This window comes from Triturus cristatus, chromosome 7, assembly GCF_964204655.1.
Source record: "Triturus cristatus chromosome 7, aTriCri1.1, whole genome shotgun sequence".
Classification (NCBI taxonomy): Eukaryota; Metazoa; Chordata; class Amphibia; order Caudata; family Salamandridae; genus Triturus; species Triturus cristatus.
Genome location: NC_140590.1, coordinates 133,776,300 through 133,799,052, shown reverse-complemented (window position 1 = coordinate 133,799,052; position 22,753 = coordinate 133,776,300). Strand labels below are relative to the sequence as shown.

Here is a 22,753-nt window from a genome sequence, read left to right as displayed (position 1 = left end):
CTAATTTTATACCAAGCAACAATGTCTCAATGTGGATTTCATTGTAAGGACCAGTTATGCAAAAGCAAACCATTAAATAGCGAACTTGTTGGAGGAGTAAATCCACATAGGAAAGACACAGGGCGACGGAAGGTGTAGAGTTACATGTATTCAAGATTACTCAGCACATGATGGACATATTACATCATATGTACAGATCATATGGACAAGAAGCACTGCGTGACATTTACTGGCAATGTAACCAACAGAATACTGTGCACAAGTGCTCATAGAAAATTGTGACGGCGCAAGTGACACATGAAGTGGTATATACAGCGGTGAACAACGGGGCGCAACAGAGAGAACAATGGAACAATAAGTCTGACAAATTTAGGGCATCGAGACAATTAGTGCTAGAGATTTACAAGGAACACCAGCCACCATCCACGAGGTCTCCGCGATGGTCTTCCGTTTGGCCAATTCTTACGGATTCGACGTATTTGCAAATGGCGCAGGGATTTCTTTAGGGAGGCTGAAGTGTTAACCTCTAAACTCGTGGCCCGTGGCTACCCCAAAAAACTGGTCACTAGGGCACGGAAACGAGCATGGTATAACCATCGTGACACCTTGCTTACCCCCAAAGAAAAAAGATCAAACACCCGAATCCCCTTTGTCTCCACTTTCTCGCCCTCCAGCAATAAACTATCCAAGATTATCAAATCACACTGGAAGATTCTAGCTCCTCTTACCATCTTCAATGAACCCCCTCTATTTTCTTATCGCAGAGGAAAGAACATAGCCAACCATCTAGTACATGCTATCACTAGGCCCCAAACACCGGCTATGTCAGAATCTATTCGGAGTTCGTGGAAGCTACCTCCGTTGGTGGGCCACTACAAATGCCAAAGGTGCGCAGCATGCTCCTCCACTACCAACACCAAAACTTTTGCACATAATGGATTGAAATTTGACCTACACTCTTTCACCAACTGTAGGTCTCAGAACGTGATCTACCTAATAAAATGCCCTTGTGACAAGCTCTACATTGGGCAAACTACCCAGATGGTCAAGGACCGCATCCTACAGCATCGCAGTCACATCAGATGTGGGATCTTAACAGCACCCCTGGTCTCCCATTTTAAAGAAAAAAATCACAATGAGTCCGATTTCACCTGGCTGGTAATTGACAAACCGTCCATACCAATGAGAGGCAGAAATATTCAAAGACTTCTGAGCAGATACGAATGCCGTTGGATTTCTCGCTTTAATACCATTGAGCAGGGCCTTAATTCTCTTGACGAATGGAACTTCACACTTGCATAACTCTATGTGTGTTGTCTGCTGCTTACTCTGTCTTTCTCAAACATGTAACCTGCTTAGTCTTTTTCTTTTTGGGTTGTCACCCATAATTGTCGTTTCTCCTTTAAACACCCCTCTTCCCTCTCTCCTATCCAACTCCCCTCTCCTTTCATTCCCTGTCCTTCTGCAGTTATTCTACTAATAATTTGTACTATCAAATTGTACTTAAGATTTTTTGATTTTTTGATTTATTGTATTAATAAGATTGGTATCGTTTTCTTAATTGTATTAATCATGTGAGTTTCCATTCTTGGTTTTGTTCCCAACTGGACCATGACTTTATACTACTTGGATCTACAGTCCCTTGTCTCTTTTTCCCCTCCTTTCCCTTTCTCACCACTCTTCCGACTGGACGCGGGCTAGTTATCTTGGCCAACTATCTGTCGTGATTCGCCCCCTTGCCCCCACCTGACATGTTCGCGTTAATCATTGCCCCGCCTGCTAGTTTCCTCACTTTAGAAACTGCCGTACTCACTTCCGACTTCACTTTGGACGTGCTCTAGTTGTAATTTCCACCCTCCCCTGTGTGATTCGCTCGCTGTCCCCCACGTGACCCGTTCACGCCGCTTATTGCCTCCCCTCCGGGCTCCCTTCACTTCAATCACTGCCTGATTCAAGTCGGTTGTTGACACGCCACGGATTCCCTGGGGCCGATTCATTCGCCTTCTAATTGTGAGTACCTCTGGCACTTTAGGCTCTTATTTCTACCCGGTTTTTACTTGACCAGGATTTTGACCCTTTCCTCCCTTCTCCCTCAGATTACTGATTGACGGGGTTGCGTTCCACTCTCCCAATTCGTTTCGTTTTTAAAGCTTTATTCGACATTTGTCATAAAAGCATTCCCCTATCCCTAATACAATAAATACTACATATAAAAAATACATATTAAACATGGAATGTCGAATAAATACATAATAAGAATAGAAGTACTTCGATTTGTCAAATTTCTTAAAATATAGATTTTTCTATAAATAAAATACAATAATCCATATGGGAGAGTGCAAGATTGGGAATATACATAATTTCATTACGATGCAATTGCCATAAGTGAACGAGTACGAATTAACCATGACCAAGCCAGAAATTTTGCTACCCCAACCACAAGCAATATGGAACAATCTGTTTCAAGTATCCTTAGGGCTACGGCTTGGCTGCGGGTTCCCAAACTAGAGCACACAGGTTTTAACCATTTACGTCTGGGGGACGAGTACAATGGGCAACAGAACAAAAGATGGGAAATGTGCTCAATTTGTTCATTACAGTGGTGGCAATGTTCATCCCATGCTGGAGACCAGTGCTTCTTAAACGCATTCACCGGGAGTGTACCTATGCGAAATTGAAAATAAAGTTTTCTATCATGGGGTTTTTCAATAATATCCCAAAAAATTTCGCAAGAAGGGTACATTTTTATGTCTAAGAAGCGAGATGTTAGGCTTGTGCTTGTGCCGTCACTAGACATTGTAAGATATACCATTTCCCAATATAGATCTTTCAGCTTTGCCTTCGTAGGAAAGCAGGTTACGTCTTTGGTATCCCATAGATGATTCAAATTCATTTTTATAAGGAGTCCCCGGAGCTCCCTTAGCCATGGGATAGTATGGAAACGGTCGAATTTAATAACGTCCGTCAATGCCGCCGCATAATGGCTTAATTCTGGGGTCACCATAATCCGTCTCCAATATAGAAGAGGGCGTAGCCTCGCTATGTCCTCTATTCCTTTTCTTCCCATATCCAATTTTAGTGGGATTATGGGTGTGCTTTGGGGGACCATCACAATACCTCGTAAAAACCTGTTCTCTGCTCGGCCCAGTTCTCTCAAATTAGAAAACCCCCATAATTCAGAGCCATATAAGCAAGCCCCTAGTACTTTCATAGAATATATTTCCAACACACAATTTACTGGCTTTGTCAGCGAGGAGCGATGTTTTAGGGTAATTGCGCCTGCTAGCTGCCTAAACTTTAGTAAAGTTGTGGTTATGTGTGGCTTCCAACTCATTTTTCCTTGCAGAGTGATACCTAGGTAAGAGAAAGAGTCCACCCTTTCTAAGGGTGTACCTTTATATTTTATTACACCTTTGAAGGTGGACTGCTGGTTGAGGCACATGAATTTTGTTTTGGAGGTGTTCAATTCAAGGCCCCTCTCGTCACAAAATATACCAAATGCATCAACCACTTTTTGGAGCCCACTGGGGGTGCGGGAAAGTAGGAGCGTGTCATCCGCGAACATGAGGACAGGTACACGAGAGCCTGCGATTACTGGGGCGTCACTAGCAATCTTCTCTAGATGCTCAACGATGCCATTTATATAAATTGAGAAGAGAGTCGGTGCTAGGACACACCCTTGCCTCACCCCACGTTCTACCGGAAAGGGATCAGTTACTTCTCCTTGCTTGCCCCACCTTATTCTTGCAAAATTATTTTCGTGGAGACGAACAAGGAGTGTGAGCAATTCCTGGCTTAAGCCCACGTCCGCCAAGGTCTGCCAAAGTTTTTCTCTGGGGACCAAGTCGAAAGCGGCTTTTAGGTCCACAAAAACTGCATACAATGTCCCCTTCTTTAGGGTAACATTTCTCCAGTAGATGGTTAAAAAGTGGAGGACTTGATCAACGCTGCTAGTTAGAGGGCGAAATCCAGCTTGATAAGATGACAAAATATTATTTTCGTTGATCCATTGCTGCAGTTTATTTTGGACTAATCGGCCCATTAGTTTTTGTGCTGTATCAATCAAACTGATGGGTCTATAATTTTTGGCCAGGGTTCTATCACCTTTCTTAAATATGGGAATAATTTCGGCTCCCTTCCATGAGGCAGGCACTTTCCCTCCCATTGCCACCGCATTAGCCAGCATTGCAAAATAGGTACACCAGGAATTACGATCCGATAAAAATATATCAGCCGGAATTCCATCCATGCCTGGAGCTTTGCCCCCAGCCACACAATCCAGTACAATACTCACATCCTTTTCATCAAATATTGGAGATTTGTAGAAAACTTGTGGAGGCGGACAACCAATGGTAAATATGGGATTACAAGCATACTGTGGTTGGAAGTATTCCACCCAATTGCTTTTCGGAACATGGTTCGTAGGATGGAGTGCTGTACCACCCTTTTCCCATTTTACTGTGGACCAGAAGCGCTTAGAATCCTTGGAGGCACACGCCTCCTTGAGTTCGCGCCAACATTCCTCATCCCAACGCTTCTTTGCCAGTTTTTGGGCCTGTCTATACTGGTTTCTCGCCAACCTTACTGCTGCTGCATTTCCTGTTCTCAGTTCCACGCTAAGGTTATCTCGTGTTATCCTGCAACTCCTGTCATACCACCCTTTACTCTCTTGGACTTTTTTCTTTTTATTTGGGACTACTGTTTTGACAAAGAAACTTTGAATTTTTGAAAATAGTTTCTCGTGAGCAGCCATCATGTAGTCTGTAAAATCAGTCCTCCCATAATGGCACTTAATCTTGGATACCTCGGTCGCCACTAATTCCTTTAGAGTCTCTAAGTTGACAACATCTTCCAAGAGCATACTCCACTTCAGGTGACGAAGATTGTTTGAGCTTACAAGATCTTGCGTCACCATTTGGTTCCCTCTTGGGAGATCGGGCATTTCATGGTAGGGATGGAGTGTCAGGCACAGTGGATTGTGATCACTTTCTATTTTGTCTTTCACTTCCATATCCACCAATTTATCCCAAGCCCTTACGTCCAGTAGTATATAATCTATTCTGCTGGCTGCTCGACCGTTATCGAATGCATTTTTCCCCATTAAGTCAGAGGATGCCCGTCCATTTACTGCTCTGAGCCCTCTTGATAGACAAAGACTCTTCAGTTGGATTGCTACTGTGCTCCATTTTCTAATTGCTGGGATATCCAGTTGGGGAATTCTCCACTTGGTATCCTCATCTTCGGCCAGTGTCCTATCCTCTTCGCCCAAAGGTTCGAAGGTGGTGTTAAAATCCCCGCCTATTATTACATGGGGTAGCACTGGTAGCATTTCAATATAGTGCTCAAGGGTCGTTAGGGTCTCTGATGGTTTACCCCTACCAACTCCCCTGGAGTAAAGATTGAACAGGGCTAGTTGTTGACCATTTTGCCAACTAATGTCAAGAGCTATAATATCATTAGAGGGTATAGACCTTTGTTTAACTGAGCAATTCAATGTTTGACGTACCCAAATTAACAGGCCCCCAGAGTGTCGACCCACTCGGTTTCTTATGGCTGGGACATAAAAGTTCAGATACCCTTGTCGGAAAATTGGGGTGAGCGCCCAAGTTTCTTGCAACATTATTATATCGTAAAGGTCGATGAAATCGACCCAATCTGGGATGTTTAGCTTGTTTGTAATGCCAGCTATATTCCAAGAAATAATAGATAATGGCAATATGTCCAGTTGGTGCTGAATCTGATCAATAACAGAAGTGTATATTCGATCTTCAAGTTCTATACCTGGCACTAAGTCACCATTCAATATTGGTGAATTCTCAATTACCTCTAGTGTTCTTTTTTGCCCCATCCAAACTCTACTTAGATCCTCTAGGGAGGGAGTGGGGGATGCCTTAGAGACCGGGGTCAATTTATCTAATACAGGCTCATTAAAAATAAGAGGCCTATCATGTCCCTGGTGCAGCTGGAGTTCAGGGGCGACAGGAAGAACACATGCGAGTCAATCACACTCGTTTAGGTCAGATAGCGCGGAGTAGTGGTTATCCAACCTTAACCCCCACTCGCATAATGGGTCAGTCCTGGCCCTTCTATTTCCCACAACTGTCCACTTTGTTCTCAATGTGCTAGGTTTAGCTACTAGTCCTCTTCTACTATAGAAGAAATCCAGTGTCAGTGGTATTATTTCTGCTGTTCTGAGTTGTGGAGGGAAGATGTTCCGTAGGACATCAGATAAAACTTCAGGACCCTTAAAATTCAAAACCACACAATCCCCTTGAAATTTCTTTGCCTTAGTGCCTATCCACTTAACCCTTCTTGCTGTGAGCAGATCATCAGATAGTTTTTCCTTACCCCAAGGGGATATGTGCATATTATTGCTAAGCCACTGCAAAGCCTTATTTCGTAAGGAGTCCGAGGACTCGATCTGCCCTATTTTCAACGTTGGTGTGTTTGCGAGTACTAGAATCAAGGGGGAAGCTTCAACGATTAATTCAACTGGGCCAGTTTCTGGATTAAGAGTCTCAGAGGTAGTATTGCCTACTGGTTGTACTGTTTCTAATGTTGGGGCGGTATTAGGAGTCTCACCATGTCCAGAGCAGGCTTGATGAATATGGTCAGGTGGAATTTGTAGGCCTGTATTTATAGTTCCCCCAAGTGTTTTCCCTGCAGCCTCTATATGTTCAAATTTGGTTATTATTAGGTTTGATATTTCCCCCATCCCCTCATTGGTTTTTCTTAGGAGGGTCTCTAGTTTATTAACTTTGTTAGCTAATTGGTCTACTTTTGATATAAGAGGTTTCATTAACCCTGATAATTTGGACTCCAATGCTCCCATGAGCTTATTTAAAAAGGTATCCTCCCACTCTACACTTTCGTTCTCTTCTTTCCTTATCCCTTCTTCCACCCTTTTCTTTACTCTTCTTGGAGGGGTTACAGATTTAGTTTTACAGGAACGTAGGCCACCTCTTCTAGGAGGTTCCTTAGTAATCCCTTTTTTAGCTCTTGGTGCAGGGACAGGAGTGGGAGGAGTGTTGCTCTCTGGATCTAGCTCCACAATTGTGTCAGATTTATTTGGCTCTTCTAGGATAAGTAGATCAACAAAGGGATCAAGTTGTTGGACAATAGAAGGCGTGGATACATTTGTTGTGGAGGAATCATAGGGGTCCTCAATCGGGTCGTTGGTAGCGATTTCATCTCTAGCAGACTGAAATATCCCTGATTGGTTAATTTGGGCACAAGGTGGGGAATCCATAAGTCCCAGGGAAGACCTCCGATCATTATTAATCTTTGCCACTACCTGGACCATATAATTATCCATTGTGTTTGCCCGGGTGACAGGTGTTTTTTGTCTCGACATTATAATCAGTCAAACCTGTGCAGAAATGCCCTGATGGTAAATGTAATAAGTCAATTTCACTTTAAATATGAATATATATCGTCTTACCACAGGTGAATTTGAGATTAGGGGAAAGAGGGGTGGCCCAGTCCAGTCTCTCACAGTCTAGAACGGGCTAAAACGGGCCCGCCCTTGGCCCGGGCTTCGCCCGGCGTCCCGCTCGCGTCCCGCGACGCGGGGAGTGACGCTGCCTTTAATGCGCCTCCGGGCGCTAGGTGGATGACGCTGTGTCCGGTGAAGGCCCCCGAGGAGTCTGGGTGATGTAGTCCGCACTCGCCCTCCCTCCGCGCTGCGGCCGCGAGATCCGAAACGCGGCGGCGGGAGGGGGGGGGGGGAACTATGCAGAGGCTGGAGAGTTGCGGAAAGTCAGGGCCAGCAGGTAGGGTCAGAGCACACAAGGGCAACGGCAAATGCAACACCCGCTCCACCGGGAGTGACGCTGCCTTTAATGCGCCTCCGGGCGCTAGGTGGATGACGCTGTGTCCGGTGAAGGCCCCCGAGGAGTCTGGGTGATGTAGTCCGCACTCGCCCTCCCTCCGCGCTGCGGCCGCGAGATCCGAAACGCGGCGGCGGGGGGGGGGGGGGGGGGGACTATGCAGAGGCTGGAGAGTTGCGGAAAGTCAGGGCCAGCAGGTAGGGTCAGAGCACACAAGGGCAACGGCAAATGCAACACCCGCTCCACCGGGAGTGACGCTGCCTTTAATGCGCCTCCGGGCGCTAGGTGGATGACGCTGTGTCCGGTGAAGGCCCCCGAGGAGTCTGGGTGATGTAGTCCGCACTCGCCCTCCCTCCGCGCTGCGGCCGCGAGATCCGAAACGCGGCGGCGGGAGGGGGGGGGGGAACTATGCAGAGGCTGGAGAGTTGCGGAAAGTCAGGGCCAGCAGGTAGGGTCAGAGCACACAAGGGCAACGGCAAATGCAACACCCGCTCCACCGGGAGTGACGCTGCCTTTAATGCGCCTCCGGGCGCTAGGTGGATGACGCTGTGTCCGGTGAAGGCCCCCGAGGAGTCTGGGTGATGTAGTCCGCACTCGCCCTCCCTCCGCGCTGCGGCCGCGAGATTCGAAACGCGGCGGCGGGAGGGGGGGGGGAACTATGCAGAGGCTGGAGAGTTGCGGAAAGTCAGGGCCAGCAGGTAGGGTCAGAGCACACAAGGGCAACGGCAAATGCAACACCCGCTCCACCGGGAGTGACGCTGCCTTTAATGCGCCTCCGGGCGCTAGGTGGATGACGCTGTGTCCGGTGAAGGCCCCCGAGGAGTCTGGGTGATGTAGTCCGCACTCGCCCTCCCTCCGCGCTGCGGCCGCGAGATCCGAAACGCGGCGGCGGGAGGGGGGGGGGAACTATGCAGAGGCTGGAGAGTTGCGGAAAGTCAGGGCCAGCAGGTAGGGTCAGAGCACACAAGGGCAACGGCAAATGCAACACCCGCTCCACCGGGAGTGACGCTGCCTTTAATGCGCCTCCGGGCGCTAGGTGGATGACGCTGTGTCCGGTGAAGGCCCCCGAGGAGTCTGGGTGATGTAGTCCGCACTCGCCCTCCCTCCGCGCTGCGGCCGCGAGATCCGAAACGCGGCGGCGGGAGGGGGGGGGGGGAACTATGCAGAGGCTGGAGAGTTGCGGAAAGTCAGGGCCAGCAGGTAGGGTCAGAGCACACAAGGGCAACGGCAAATGCAACACCCCAATTCAATTCAATTCAGTAAGTCCTGCTCCCTGTCCCCTACCTTTGTTTCTGGACTCTGCAGTTTTGTAACAACCTCTTTCCCCCTCCCCTTTCTCGTCTCTCCAGTTATTTTTATCACTCACGGACCTCTTGTACTCGCCTGAGGCCGTGCCCTACTGGTTGATTCCTTCCTCCGTTCTGTCTCAAGTAAATTCAGTCCTCCCCTTCTCGCCAGGTCACGTCATGCTTGCCCTCCCTTGCCTCACCTGTCCTTCCTCTACTCCCGGGTCACCTCCCCTCCCTATCGCTGGCACCACTTGCTCCTCCCCTGCGCTCTTCAATTTTGTTGGCCGCGAGTCACTTGCTCCCCTTGTCTGTCCGATTCACTCGGCCCTTTCGTTGCGTCTCTTCACAGGCGTCTCCACCTTGGCATTTGTTTGCGTCTTCTGGCACATTAAACTTACCACCCCTTTCCTCTCAGATTCACTCAGCATCTTTATCTCCCCATAGGCGTCTCCGCCTTGCCCCTCGTTGTGTCCTCCTGAATGTCACCTATCCCTCACTTTCCTTTCCCCTTCCATGGGACACACCCCCACCCCCTTCCCTCTCCCCCCCCCCGGCCTCCCTTTCTCCATACCTTGGTCGTGTTCACTCACGCGTTTTCCGCCCGCACTGCCTACGTTACCCATGGTGTCATGTCAGTTATTCTTGAACATTCGGTCGCCAACCGCCGCTCACAGTCACTTGCGACCACGTCATTGTATGTTTTGATCTTTCCTTTCTTCCTTCTACTGGTCCATTATAAAAGTGTTTCTTCCTGAGATATGTCTCTCTCTTACCCTTAGCACTGCCCCAAAGTATATGTAACCAGTCCTGATGATGGCCTAGATTTCTACAGGCCGAAACGCCGTCGACTTCAACAGTGCTAATTTTGGCGCCCTTCTGCCATGGGCACTCGATCTATTGTTCCTTGTAAATCTCTAGCACTAATTGTCTCGATGCCCTAAATTTGTCAGACTTATTGTTCCATTGTTCACCGCTGTATATACCACTTCATGTGTCACTTGCGCCGTCACAATTTTCACGAGCACTTGTGCACAGTATTCTGTTGGTTACATTGCCAGTAAATGTCACGCAGTGCTTCTTGTCCATATGATCTGTACATATGATGTAATATGTCCATCATGTGCTGAGTAATCTTGAATACATGTAACTCTACACCTTCCGTCTCCCTGTGTCTTTCCTATGTGGATTTACTCCTCCAACAAGTTCGCTATTTAATGGTTTGCTTTTGCATAACTGGTCCTTACAATGAAATCCACATTGAGACATTGTTGTTTGGTATAATGTACAGCCCCAGTCTCACTGTGGTTTATGGGCTACCTCCTGTGGTCTGATACTGCCCAAATAACTAATAGCCTAAATGTTGCAGCTGCCACTAATTGCCGTGCAGCTGTGAAGGAAATTAGGCATGGGCACTCACTGTTCCCTCTGGGTGGGTCCCCACTGGGACTCTCTAGAACAAATGTGCGCCAAACATTGCACTTGCCCGCTAAATAACCAAAGAGGCCCTACTCTGGGGTTCTCTACACAACAATGCGCTAAATGTTGCAGATGCCATCTGTCAGGCGGGGCAGCTGTGGCTAAAACGAGCACAGACAATGTGCCCCGAATGGCACCAATAATGCCAGGGTGAGCCACACTTTGCTCTTTGACAAATGCTTCCTCCCGATCGTTGGAGCGGCCCGCTCTCCTGCGGGTCCGCTCAGGGACTAGGCATATCTCGCTTCCCCCAGCCATCCCCACTCACCGGGCTCTCTCCTGGGGGGGGGTGTCTCCTCTGGACTGGGACGGCATTCATAGGGAGAGCCCCCACTCCTCAGGGTCTCTCTCTCTTCGTCTCGTGGCTGCATGCCTCAGGAGAGCCCCCACTGATCGGGGACTCTCTCCTCCTCTAGTGGCACAGGCTTCCCTCAGCTCACCGGAGCCCTGCCAACCAGCTGCGGCACCTCTCTTCACTGCCGGGACCTCTCTCCTCCATGCGGTGGGTCAAAATGGAGCCCTTGAGGCTCCAAGACGTTGGCAGGCCATGCCCACAGTCAGGCAGTTTGCCTGGCTTCCGGGCCGGCCGTACTGCCTTCCCTAATCGTGGCGGTGATTCTTGACAGCTGGACGCGGGGTGGGCACTCCCCTGAATAAAAACAATGCGGGGTGGGCACCTGCCATTTCAAACATATGCAAAGCGGGGTGGGCTCCCGATTGCCATGAAAAGAATGCGGGGTGGGCACCCGCTATAATAATAACAACATAAGCGGGGTGGGCACCCCGCAATTCAAATATTCAATAAGCGGGCTGGACTCCCGCTCGGAAATCACGGCAATGCAGGGAATCCCTACGCCAGGGATTCCCTCCTTCACAGGCAGCTCAGTGCTGTGGCGCCCTTGTGCTCCGTTTCTTTGGGAATTTAAAATATAGCACTCTTCAGGCACTAGGAGCCCTTAAGTCCCTGGAAAATAAAAAGAACAGCGCTCACAGGGCGCAAGGGGTCCTAAAAGGTTTTTAGAGTCCAAGGGGGCAATGCTGGGCCCAGGGAAGCAAGTCCTCATGGCGGTTCCTCCTGGGTCCCAGCAGCAGCACGCCCTAGCAAGGTCAGGAACAGGCCACCTACATGGGGTCACAGACCATACATTTATACACATATTCCTCCTTTGTCTGCGCTGGCACAGGGGCTTGGGGGGACCAGCTAGAACTGGTTCTGGAGCACTCTGTTTACAGTGCTCACACCCTTCTTTGGGAGATGGGGGCTTGACCATCACACACACCACAGGGGGCAGAGCCAGCATTCACTAGGGCTGGCACAATCCTATTTAGGGACCAGGGACTTCTCCTCCCACCACTCCAAATGTAGATGTCCCATTCAGCCTAGCGCTGACTCACCCTGCCCCTCCTGGAGCCACACACACCTCCCAGCCCCTGTCACTCAAAAGCCAGACATGCAATACAAATCAGGCAGGCAGACACAAAGCATACAGAAATGCCAACTTCTAAAAGTGGCATTTCTAAAATAGTTATACTAAATCTGCGCACACCATTGCGCAGCATTTATTATCACTATTCCAAATATACCAAACTTGACCTCGCTGCGCCTCTCATATCAGGAAATACCACTGAAACACTTATCAGGGAATCCCCAATGCATTCCTATGGGAGGGCAGCCCCACAGTAGTGAGAAACTAAAATGGCTGTTTGTCACTACCAGGACATGTCACACACTTAAGGTACATGTCCTATCTTTTACCTACAATGCACCCTGCCCATAGGGCTAGCTAGGGCCTACCTTAGCGGTGACTGACATGCAGTAAAAGGGGGGTCACAGAAATGGCACACACTTTAGGTGCCACGTCACAGCGGCAGTAACACTGCGCGCACAGGTCCTGCAATGGCAGAGGCATGGGATATGTTTGGAAGGCTACTTTGGTGGGTGGCGCAATCAACGCTGCAAGCCCACCAGTAGCATTTAATTTACCAGCCCTGGGTATATGAGATACCACTTTACAAGGGACTGACAGGTGAATTAAATAGGCCAAACAGGTGTAGACCAATCTTACCATATTTAACACAGAGAGCACACACACTTTACACTGGACAGCAGTGCTAAAGTGCCAAGAGGCCTAAAACCACCAACACCACGTCAGAAAAAAGGCTAGGAGAAAGGCAAAAAGTTTAGGGATGACCCTACAAAAAGGGCCAAGTCCAACAGAGTGCCATCCATCCTTCAGACGCCTCCACATGGTCCTTATACACCTGCAGGCACTCATGGAGTGCCATCCATCCTTCAGGCACCTCTACATGATCCTTGTACACCAGCAAGCCCTCATGGAGTATCATTTAGCCTCCAAAAACCTCTACATGGCCCTTACACACCAGCTGGCCTGCATGTATTATGAGAGCTGCCCTTCAACAAGGTAAAATGTCCTAGTCTTCAGTGACTACCGGGCATCCTACCACAAGCCCCCATCCCCTCTGCCCTCATAGCTACTCCTCTGCTTTCTGAGAGCCCCCAATAATGACAGACAAGCTATACTCAGCAAAATAAAATGATCTTTTCAATATCGCACAATGTGATCAGCTGGGATAGTCAGGATAGTAATTTTGCTTTACAGGTCCAAATGTGGCATCAATGGACTCCTGAAAAGAGATAACAGATGGAAGGAAATAAAGGGACAACAGAGTCAGCAGAAAACTGATTTGTAGCAAGTCACTGGAAAAAATACAGGGACAAGATAGAGAAAGAAAGAAAAAACAAAAAAAGAGAGAGAGAAAGAAAGAAAGAAAGAAAGAAAGGAAGAAAGAAAGAGAGAAAGAAAGAAACAAACAAACAAATAAAGAAAGGAAGAAAGGAAGAAAAAAAGAAAGGGAGAAAGAAAGGAAGACAAAAAGAAAGGGAGAAAGGAAGGGGGAAGGAAGGAACAAAGAAAGAAAGAAAGAACATAAGAGAAAAATAAGGAAGGAAGGAAAGTAGGAAGAAAGAAAGAAAGAAAAAGAAAGAAAGAAAGAAAGAAAGAAAGAAAGAAAGAAAGAAAGAAAGAAAGAAAGAAAGAAAGAAAGAAAAAGAAAGAAGGAAGGAAGAAAAGAAGGAAAGAAAGAAAGTGTGAGAGACAGGATTGGAGGGTCAGTCTGGGGACTAGAAAAAGGCACTATATCAGCCTGGTCTGAGTGAGTCTTGGATTGAAAGGTAGCCTGTGGTGAGGGTGGGTTCCATGAGTAGAATGATCATTTTCTGTTTTTTAGAAATATATATCTGAGTGAGTCTGGGGTTTTTGAGTAGACTCTGGGTAAATGTTAGTGATCTAGAGCCTTGAGGAAGTGTTAGATTTAGAGTGTCTGTGTTCTCCTAACCCGTCCTAGAAAGACAATCCAAGTGTGCTTAATGACGTAATGGTCTGTCCTGCTTGAATATATAAAGTGCCAGGTATGTATAGAAGGCATGTGTGCATTCCAGTCTGCAGCTTCATCTGGAGATGCTGGTCATGCACTGGAGGCACCCAGTCTCTGTGGTTCTCTTGCCTTAAGGTTATTGTTGTTCTTCATTAGTAAGGTTTCATCTTGTGTCTTCTTCCTGACAGGCTATGTCAAAGCGTTCCTCATCCTCTCCGTCCTCTTTGGCATTGTCTGTATCCTGCTGGCGGCCGCGGCGCTCTATGTTCAGTCGAATGGTCCTGTTGGCGTCCTTAATTGCGTGGCATGGAGCATCTTTACCCAAGGTACTACCTGAGGAGCAGTGGGCCAGAGGGGACAGGACTGTCTGTACGGTCAATGTGAGATGTCCACATGGCCAGGCACTTTTGAAAGAAAAATGAGGTTGGAAGAAGGCATTTACATACCAGCTCTGGCTAACCATCACCCTTTTAGCCTGTCCCTCTAACACACCTTTTAACCCTTTTGGTGCCCACTTTATCTAACTCTCCCTCTATTTACCCTTCTCTCTCTCTCTATAACCCTCTTTCGTTTCCAAATCCCCTCTGTCCGACCCCCTGTCTAACTTCCTCTCTCTGCCTCAATCTTTCTCTCCCTTGCTCCCTCCCCCCCTAAAGTATTTTCTATAACCCATTTTGTTGCCCCTCTGTCAGACCATTGTTAGTCTACTCTCTTTTCTAATCATCCCTTCCCAAACATATCATCTCTCTCTCTCTCTCTCTCTCTCTTCCCTTGCCTACCTCTGCCTTTTCCTCTTTAACTCTCACTTTCTCTCACTCTTTAGCCCATTTGTTATCCCCACACTAGCCTCTCTCTCCATCTCAGGTGATCTATTTTAAACCATTTCCTTCACCCAATCCTCTTTGTCTAGCTCTGTTTCTCTCCTCCTGACTCTTCAAATACCCTAAGACCAAAATGCCCTCTGTCTCTATGCCCCTCTCTCTCTTTGATCCCCAGTCTCGCTCTCTAAGTTTTTCACAGATTGGCATCTCAAATATGGCTGCAAGCAAGATTGCCCCTGTGGCATCGTATGTTCTTTGAATGATATGCGCAGAAGACCAGGAGGCGCGGTGGCCCAAGCATGAGTGGTGCATGGAGAACGGGGGAAGGGTGGGTGGGTGGGTGGTTGGGGGTGTTGACAGCATCCCACACCAAGACAGTTGTCCATTAACATGTTTATTTTTATACAGCTGTTTTGGCAGCAATCGGCATGATTCATGGCAGTATTATTTTCGGACTGGATCTCAACTTCCAGGCGTTCTCCTGGTCCTTCGGCTTGGGGTGGTTTGCTGTTATATTGGCCTTCGCTTCTGGTAGGTGTTCCTCAAACAAACCTCACCCATGGGCAGTTTCTACAGTCTGATTCAGAGCACTGCATGCTGTTCATGGTATGCTCTGACTGGGTGATTTTAAAGGCTTTTATTGAAATTTGTAAAAAGACACAGGGGGATATGTACAAGTGAAGTGGTGTTAAACACAGGGCTGCTCCATATTTACAAGGATATGGTGCAGCCCTGCATTTCCCCCTGCGCTGGTAGTGCCAACGCAGGCACCCTTGCACCACAGTGCAAGGGTGACTGTGTGCAGGGGAAGATGGTTTATGTGTAGGAAGGTGCCCCTTCCTGCACATAAACAATCATAAAATGCCATTCTGACACTTTTATGTGTGCTGCTTCATGCAGCACACATGAAAGTCACAAAATTTCATTTTCTTTAAAAGATTGTCTATGTACAGGAAGGGGGACCTTCCTGTACATAAACAATCCATGCCATTTTGCTTTCTCCATGTGTGTTGCACAAGGCATCACACATGGAAAGTGCAAAAACAAGGAGAAATAAAGCATTTCTCAAGGTTTCGCCAAGTTAAGACCAGGTTTTCCCTGGTCTTAATTTTGGCGCGGCCTCCTATGTATGCTGCCCTTGTGCATAGGGGGCAGCGTCAAAATGAATGGGTGTTGTGGTGGAACGTCCACCGCAACACCCACTGCCCACCTGTTTCACGCTAAGCATAGCGTGAAAGGCGGCCTTATTTACAAGGCAGCGTTAAGCCACGTGAAGAGGCTTAACACTGCCTTGTAAATAAGGCTAAGCCCCTATCGCCACCACAACGTCGGTAAAAGTGACATTGTGGTGGCAATAGGGGCTTGCACATTTGCCCCATAATCTCATAATAAAGACAATGCATAATGGTTTGCCTTTAGTTTTGTTACAAATTTTTAAACTACAATGAGACTGAGTATATGACGTGGCTTCATCTGAGGCATTGTTGGTGATTAAGCACAGAGATAGAAAGGAGAAGAGAGACAGAAGAGGAAGGAGATAGACCAAAAACAGGGGAATCATTAGACTGGTATTGGATGAACAGCTGAAGTGATTAGTTTAATAGTTACCATCAGTCTGAATCTATGCAGAAGAGATGTGATGAGATTCTTGTTGTATTGGTATGGGCACGGTATGGAAGGTAGCTCTGGGGGTTTCACTTTTTGAAAGTTTAAATCCAGCTTGTTCCATAGATTGTGTGAAGAGTGGTTGTGAAAGTTCATGTCGATCCCTGTCTTGTCCTCACACTTTTAGCAAAGAAGACCAAAGTCCACCAGTCATGATCAGATAAGTTCTTGTATGACTTCTATCCACATAATGTTTTTGATCCCTATGGTCAGTAACATGTCAAGGAGGTGTAGGTCGTTATCATTTAGGTGAGAGGTTGATGAGAAGAACCACAGACCTAAGGTTACAGGATGGGTATTAAGGGAGATATTACTTTAAAACACTTTATTTATATTTTTCTCAATCTCCATCCAAAATGGATTTGCCATCTTACAATTGAGTAACGTATGTTCAATGAAGGCTGATGAGTTGTGAGAGTTCCAACATAGGTCGGATCTAATAAGACTAGATTTGAAAAGTTTATCTGGAATCGTAATACCTTTTTCTCATTGTGTTGGAATCAGTGATTTTATTGCCTAAGAAAATCCTTTCAATTATCTATCAATTCTTCTGCCACTGTATTGCTTTTTCTCCCAAATTGGTGCTGTTTTATTCATGCTTCCAATTCTTTTTTCTCTTCCTAGCTATAATTTGCGGAATTGACCACAAATTGGAGCCTACTTCTCAACAGCCGATATTAGAGCGTGTCCGGTCCTTGAGGGGGGGACCAGTTCAGCACCAAATTCATCCGCACGGGGATTCCAAACCACCCCCTTATTCACCCCCAGAAGGGGCAGTTCTGCCACAGTTAGGGCCTCAGGGGCAGATTCAGACCTATCAGACACCTCCAATGACTTATGATGCCCAATCAGGGTATACACCGCAACCGGGATACCAGCCTACATCAGTAGCACAGTAGTAAATTAGTAGCAACCAGAAAATCAAACTAAAGCTTTAATACTCTTAGGAGACGATATTTGATGACACCTCAGGAAGTGATTTCATACAGCCTTTGCCGTGGTCCGCAAAATCTACAGTATATTTTGTTTTTCAAAGACGTTGCCATTTTGGTGTAATTTGCATTTATTTTCTCTGCATGGGCTCCTACTTTTTTCTTGGTGGCTGCATTCTGCTGATTACAGAGCAATATGAGATTTTATTTGCAAATTTATTTTTCTCGCAAAATCCGCCTAGTGTAAATTCCACTGTATATTCTAGCCGGGAAGCGGTGATGTTCTACAACAAGGACTTGTCCAGAAGCTTTTGGAGTAGGTCTATAAATGTAATATATGTTGAGCATCAGTTGCGGACGTGCTGTGTAATAATCATCCACTAAAGTATAAGGGACGAACACAGCGCACGAGTGAGGATAAAGAAGGCCTCGCCGTTGAACTTGATACTTAGTTGCTCTTTCTTTCTGATCTAGCCAAATTGTGTTCTTACTAAAGTTTTTCTTTTTCTTCCTGGAACAAAAGTTGCAAACATGATTATGGCTATAAGTATTCCCATCAGCTCCTACACACAAAATCTGAGAATTTTATACATCAAATTGAAACATCTAAACATTCCGCTAAAGAACTCTTTCAAGTTATAAAGAAATTTGCCAAACCCCCTGAGATTAGAGGCAGTAACTACACTCTAACTTTTTGTGAGAAAATGGCCTCCCATTTTTTTGATAAGGTAGAACAAATCTACATTTCGTTTACTTGTCGTAGTGTCATGGATCTCAAGATCATCCCTACTCCACCACCAGTTTTCACCCTCGACCCTAAGTCTCTGGACAAAACCCTTTAACCCTAACTCAGTCATGTCTCTTCTGTTATGGATGCAGAAGTATTCAATCTACTCAAGTCCACCAAATCGGGATCACCTCAAGATCTCTACCCCCCTTTGATTCTCAAAAAGGTTCCTATTCCTTTTGCCTCTTATCTTACTAACATCTTTAATGGGATGTCTAGCTCGGGAACCTTCCTTAAACTTTGGAAAAGAGACTCCATTCTACCACTTCTTAAAAAACCCAATTTGGACACAGATAATCCAGCAAATTATCTCCCTATCTCAAGGCTGCCATTTCCAACAAAGATAGTGTAAAAACGAACTAATTTTCAATTGACACGGTTCATTTGGACAATCAGATATCGGTCCCTGCTTCGAGAAATTAAATCTTCATAAACACATTTGTTCAGTCATCTCCTCTAGCTTTATTACTCTGAGAATTATTAAGAAGATTCTCTTGTTTATTCCCCTTAACTCCAGAAAAACAGTTATTTCACTACTAATCCTTTCCAAATTGGATTATTGTAATGGTCTGTACGTTAAGCTCCAAAAACAGTACACAAGGAAATTGCAAAGTGTTCAAAACACAGCAGCTAGGCTTATCCTTGATCTGACCATATTTCACCCTGTCTCAGCTTCTATTAAAAAGCTCCACTGGCTTACAGTGGCTTACTGGATGAAATTCAAGGCACTGTGCCTTACTTATAAAGCCTTACATAATTCCGGCCCCAGGTACCTTAAACAATCCCTCTCCTGGTACATACCCAATTGAGACCTAAGATCCAAAAATACACTGATGATCTCTCACCCTAGATTTAAAAGACTCAAATGGGGGGGCAGTTGTTTCTACTCTGAAGCTTCAGTGCAATGGAACAGCTTGCCAATAAATATCAAAGCAGCTCCCACTTTACTGAGTTTTAGGAAACTTGTAAAAATTTGGTTTTTCAATACTTTGCCTCATCTGTCCCTTCTAAACTGCAATACCCCAACTCATCGCCATGGCACCCTCTGGTAATTGTGCTCTTTAGAAGTTTCCATAACAATATAACACAGCAGTGAAAGTTTACTCCCTAACCATAAAGCAACCTCTCACTAGGCCATTTGCCCTTCCTCTGTCTCCATCTTCTCCAGCCTTGGACAAGGTTGGAAAGGCGGAGTCAGAGCAGGAGGTGTCATCACCGCCCTCCTCTGGGCCATCATTGCTTGTGTGCCTGCCTTGGTGGGTGGATGGACTCCTCTGATCTGCTAGCCCTCGGTTTATTCTTTGAGCACACTTATGTCATGTAGACCCAGCTGGCCAGCTCTCTCCATGCCGAAACTAGGCCTCCTTACGTCTCGCCCCCCTGAGCATTGAGAAGGATCCTACCATGTGGCTAGGTAGGGGCTGGTCCAACAAACCCTCTTCTCATTACTTACTGATGCTGCTAGAGATTGTACATGGCATAAGCCAGGAGCTTGTAGGACTGTCCTAGAGCCGCAGAGCCATGGACTTTAAACCGTCATGGGATCACTGCCACCTCTTGGTATGTAAGCATAGTGGAGGAAGGACAGGGGCCAGCAGTGAATGCCATTAAGCGTGTCACAGCAATGAATGCCTTCTTCTGCATATGTGAGCATATATATGTATTTGTCAGTGTATTTGTGTTTGTGTGTTAAGTCAGGGACAGTGAGTTTCAATCATGCCAAATCGAACCCATCCATGACATAGTGTGACATCACTGGACACTTGCTGACTAACCCTCATATAATAATGGCACATTAATGGAACATTGGGGACTTTTCTGGAAAACATGCTAGGTCACCTTCACAAGACAGGACATGAGTGACATTTCTGGGAATTCCTGACAAAACGCCAACGAAGGCCAATCTCCTACCTATTTCAAACTGGCTACCCCTGGCAATGATGGGGCATGAGCGACTTACATATCTACATTCTTGGGGGCACACTGGCTAACCCAGAGATGATGATGACCAATCAGTCACATATTTGTTCCCATTATTGGCATAGCTATGCCTATCCCTGACACAACAGTGATGAAATTCTTCACCGTTTGATGGACATAAGCTATTCAATGATAAATCATAAAATTAATGTATGTGAGTGCTTGGTGAAAATGGCATGAAAGTGTATTCCCCGAAAATTTACATCTGGAATTGTGTGAGAGACATACCATTTTCTTTCATGGAAATGTCAACTTGTGTTTGAGCTTTTTTATGCAAAATAAAAATTTATTTCGTGGAGACGTTTTTGATATTCAGAAACAAGCGAGATGATGTTTCAAACAAAAGGAATGCATGGGTGAATAAACTGTAATAGCAAAAATATCAAATTGTGGTTCCTTGTTACAAGAGGCACTTCCTGCATTGGCCGTTTATTGGAGGTAGTTTATCATCTATACTGGTAATGCCTTTAAGATATTATCACTACTGCTATGTGAGCCCAGAATGTAAATAAAGTGTACTCTGTCTGTTATGTGAGGAGAAAATGTAAATAAAGCGTAATCTGTCTGCTATCTGACCGTGGGATGTGTATATAACTGATCAGCAGCCTGGCTCTGTACGCCTGTAGGATAGATCCAGCTCTAATATGGGCTGTAGGATATATCTAGGTCTACTATGTGTTGTAAGATATATCTAGATCTGCTATGTGTTGTATGATATATCTAGGGCTGCTATGTGTTGTATGATATATCTAGGGCTGCTATGTGTTGGAAGATATATCTAGCTGTGCTGTGTGTTGTAAGATATATCTAGCTCTGCTATGTGTTATAAGATATATATAGCTATGCTGTGTGTTGTAAGATATATCTAGGGCTGCTATTTGTTGTAGGATATATCTACCTTTGCTATGAGTTGCAAGATATATCTAGGGCTGCTATGTGTTGTAAGATATATCTAGCTATGCTGTGTGTTGTAAGATATATCTAGCTCTGATATGTGTTGTAGGATATATCTAGCTCTGCTGTATGTTGTAAGATATATCTAGATCTGCTATTTGTTGTAAGTTATTTCTAGCTTTGCTATGAGTTGTAAGATATATCTAGGGCTGCTATGTGTTGTAAGACATATATAGCCATGCTGTGTGTTTTAAGATATATCTAGGGCTGCTATTTGTTGTAAGATATATCTAGCTATGCTGTGTGTTTTAAGATATATCTAGGGCTGCTATTTGTTGTAAGATATATCATCATCATAGTCTTTATTCGAAGATTCAAATTCATAAAAGACACAAATATCACAAAAATACAATTACAATAAAAGCATCGTAATGGATGCAGAGCCCGTAAAATCCATCATATAATAAATATTAAAATATGAATATAAAAAGACATTAAACAATAAATCCAACGACTAGATGGTGAAATAACATGGAAAATGCAGAGAATTTAAAAGCAAGAAAATTCCATGGCCCTACCATGCAAAAGCTCGGTAGGAAACTAACAAAGTGAGCGTGTCAATTTATTCCTTAAATACCATGCCCAGCCCAGATATTTGGCAAGACCGACAGAAATAATCGATAGGGTATTAGTGCGTAAAATCCTTAAGGCCACAAGACTACTCCTTGTGCCCAAAACTTTGCACATTGGGGACAACCAGATGCGTCTTGGATCAACATAAGCGGGGCAGACAAACAGGAAGTGACCAATTGATTCAGTCTGCATGCCACATGCAGGGCATATATCACTACCTGCACTTGACCACCTACTTGTAAGGGACCTGAGTGGCAAAGAACCTGCTCGTAACTGGAAATATAATTTCCTGTCACTTGGTTTAGTAATCAAGTCCCAATAGGTTTCCAGAACTGGAGTAACCTTTACCTCCAGGTACCAATTAGTCATCCAAGAACAATTGACTTGGCTCCAAGTCTTGTAATCAATATGTTCCCAATATAACGTTTTCAAGGCACTCTTGGAAGGGAATGTCGCAGACATTGGATCGCTCCACAGCCCCACCAAACCCAAGTCTGCAAGGGCCGCACGAAGCTTCCTCAGCCAACCAATCTTATGGGATGTATCAGACTTAATAGCATCCATAAGCCCCCTGGCATAGGAGGAGAGCTCCGGAGTAGACCACAACCTCCGCCAGAATAAAACCGGATGGAGATTGGCTAGTTCCAGGATAGCTCTCCTACCTAGGTCATATCTTAGAGGAACCAAAGGAGTACTCTGTGGAAGGCCTATAATACTGCGTAGGAATTTATTTTCGACTACCGTTAATGGGCTTAACGAGTCGAAGCCCCATAACTCTGCCCCATACAAGGCAGAGCTTAAAGCCTTTGCCTCATAAACTTGAAGCACAGGTTTAATCGGTTTGGTAAGCGAAGTTTTAAACTCGTTGAGTAGGACCCCAGTAATCTGCCGAAATTTCAAGGAGGTCATCATGACATGCTTACTCCACTTGGTGTCGTTAGTTATGTGCATACCAAGATATATAAAGCTGTTGACCTCCTCTAGTGGCTGGGCATTCATAAAGAACTTCCTCACTCTGTAACTAGGGGGTGGATTAAAAACCATAAGTTTG

At 45.8% G+C, this 22,753-nt stretch overlaps 1 protein-coding gene across 1 annotated transcript in view; it reads left to right on the top strand.

The window, feature by feature from the left end:
* Positions 1-17,853, top strand: part of LOC146809026 (uncharacterized) — a 52,155-nt gene extending 34,302 nt beyond the window's left edge. Inside the window, exons 3-5 of the mRNA XM_085615831.1 lie at positions 14,179-14,316; positions 15,220-15,342; positions 17,101-17,853. Coding sequence (XP_085471957.1) covers positions 14,179-14,316; positions 15,220-15,342; positions 17,101-17,375 — 536 coding nt within the window. The 3' untranslated portion in view covers positions 17,376-17,853. The remainder of the gene's footprint in view (positions 1-14,178; positions 14,317-15,219; positions 15,343-17,100) is intronic.
* The last annotated feature ends 4,900 nt before the right edge of the window (positions 17,854-22,753 follow it).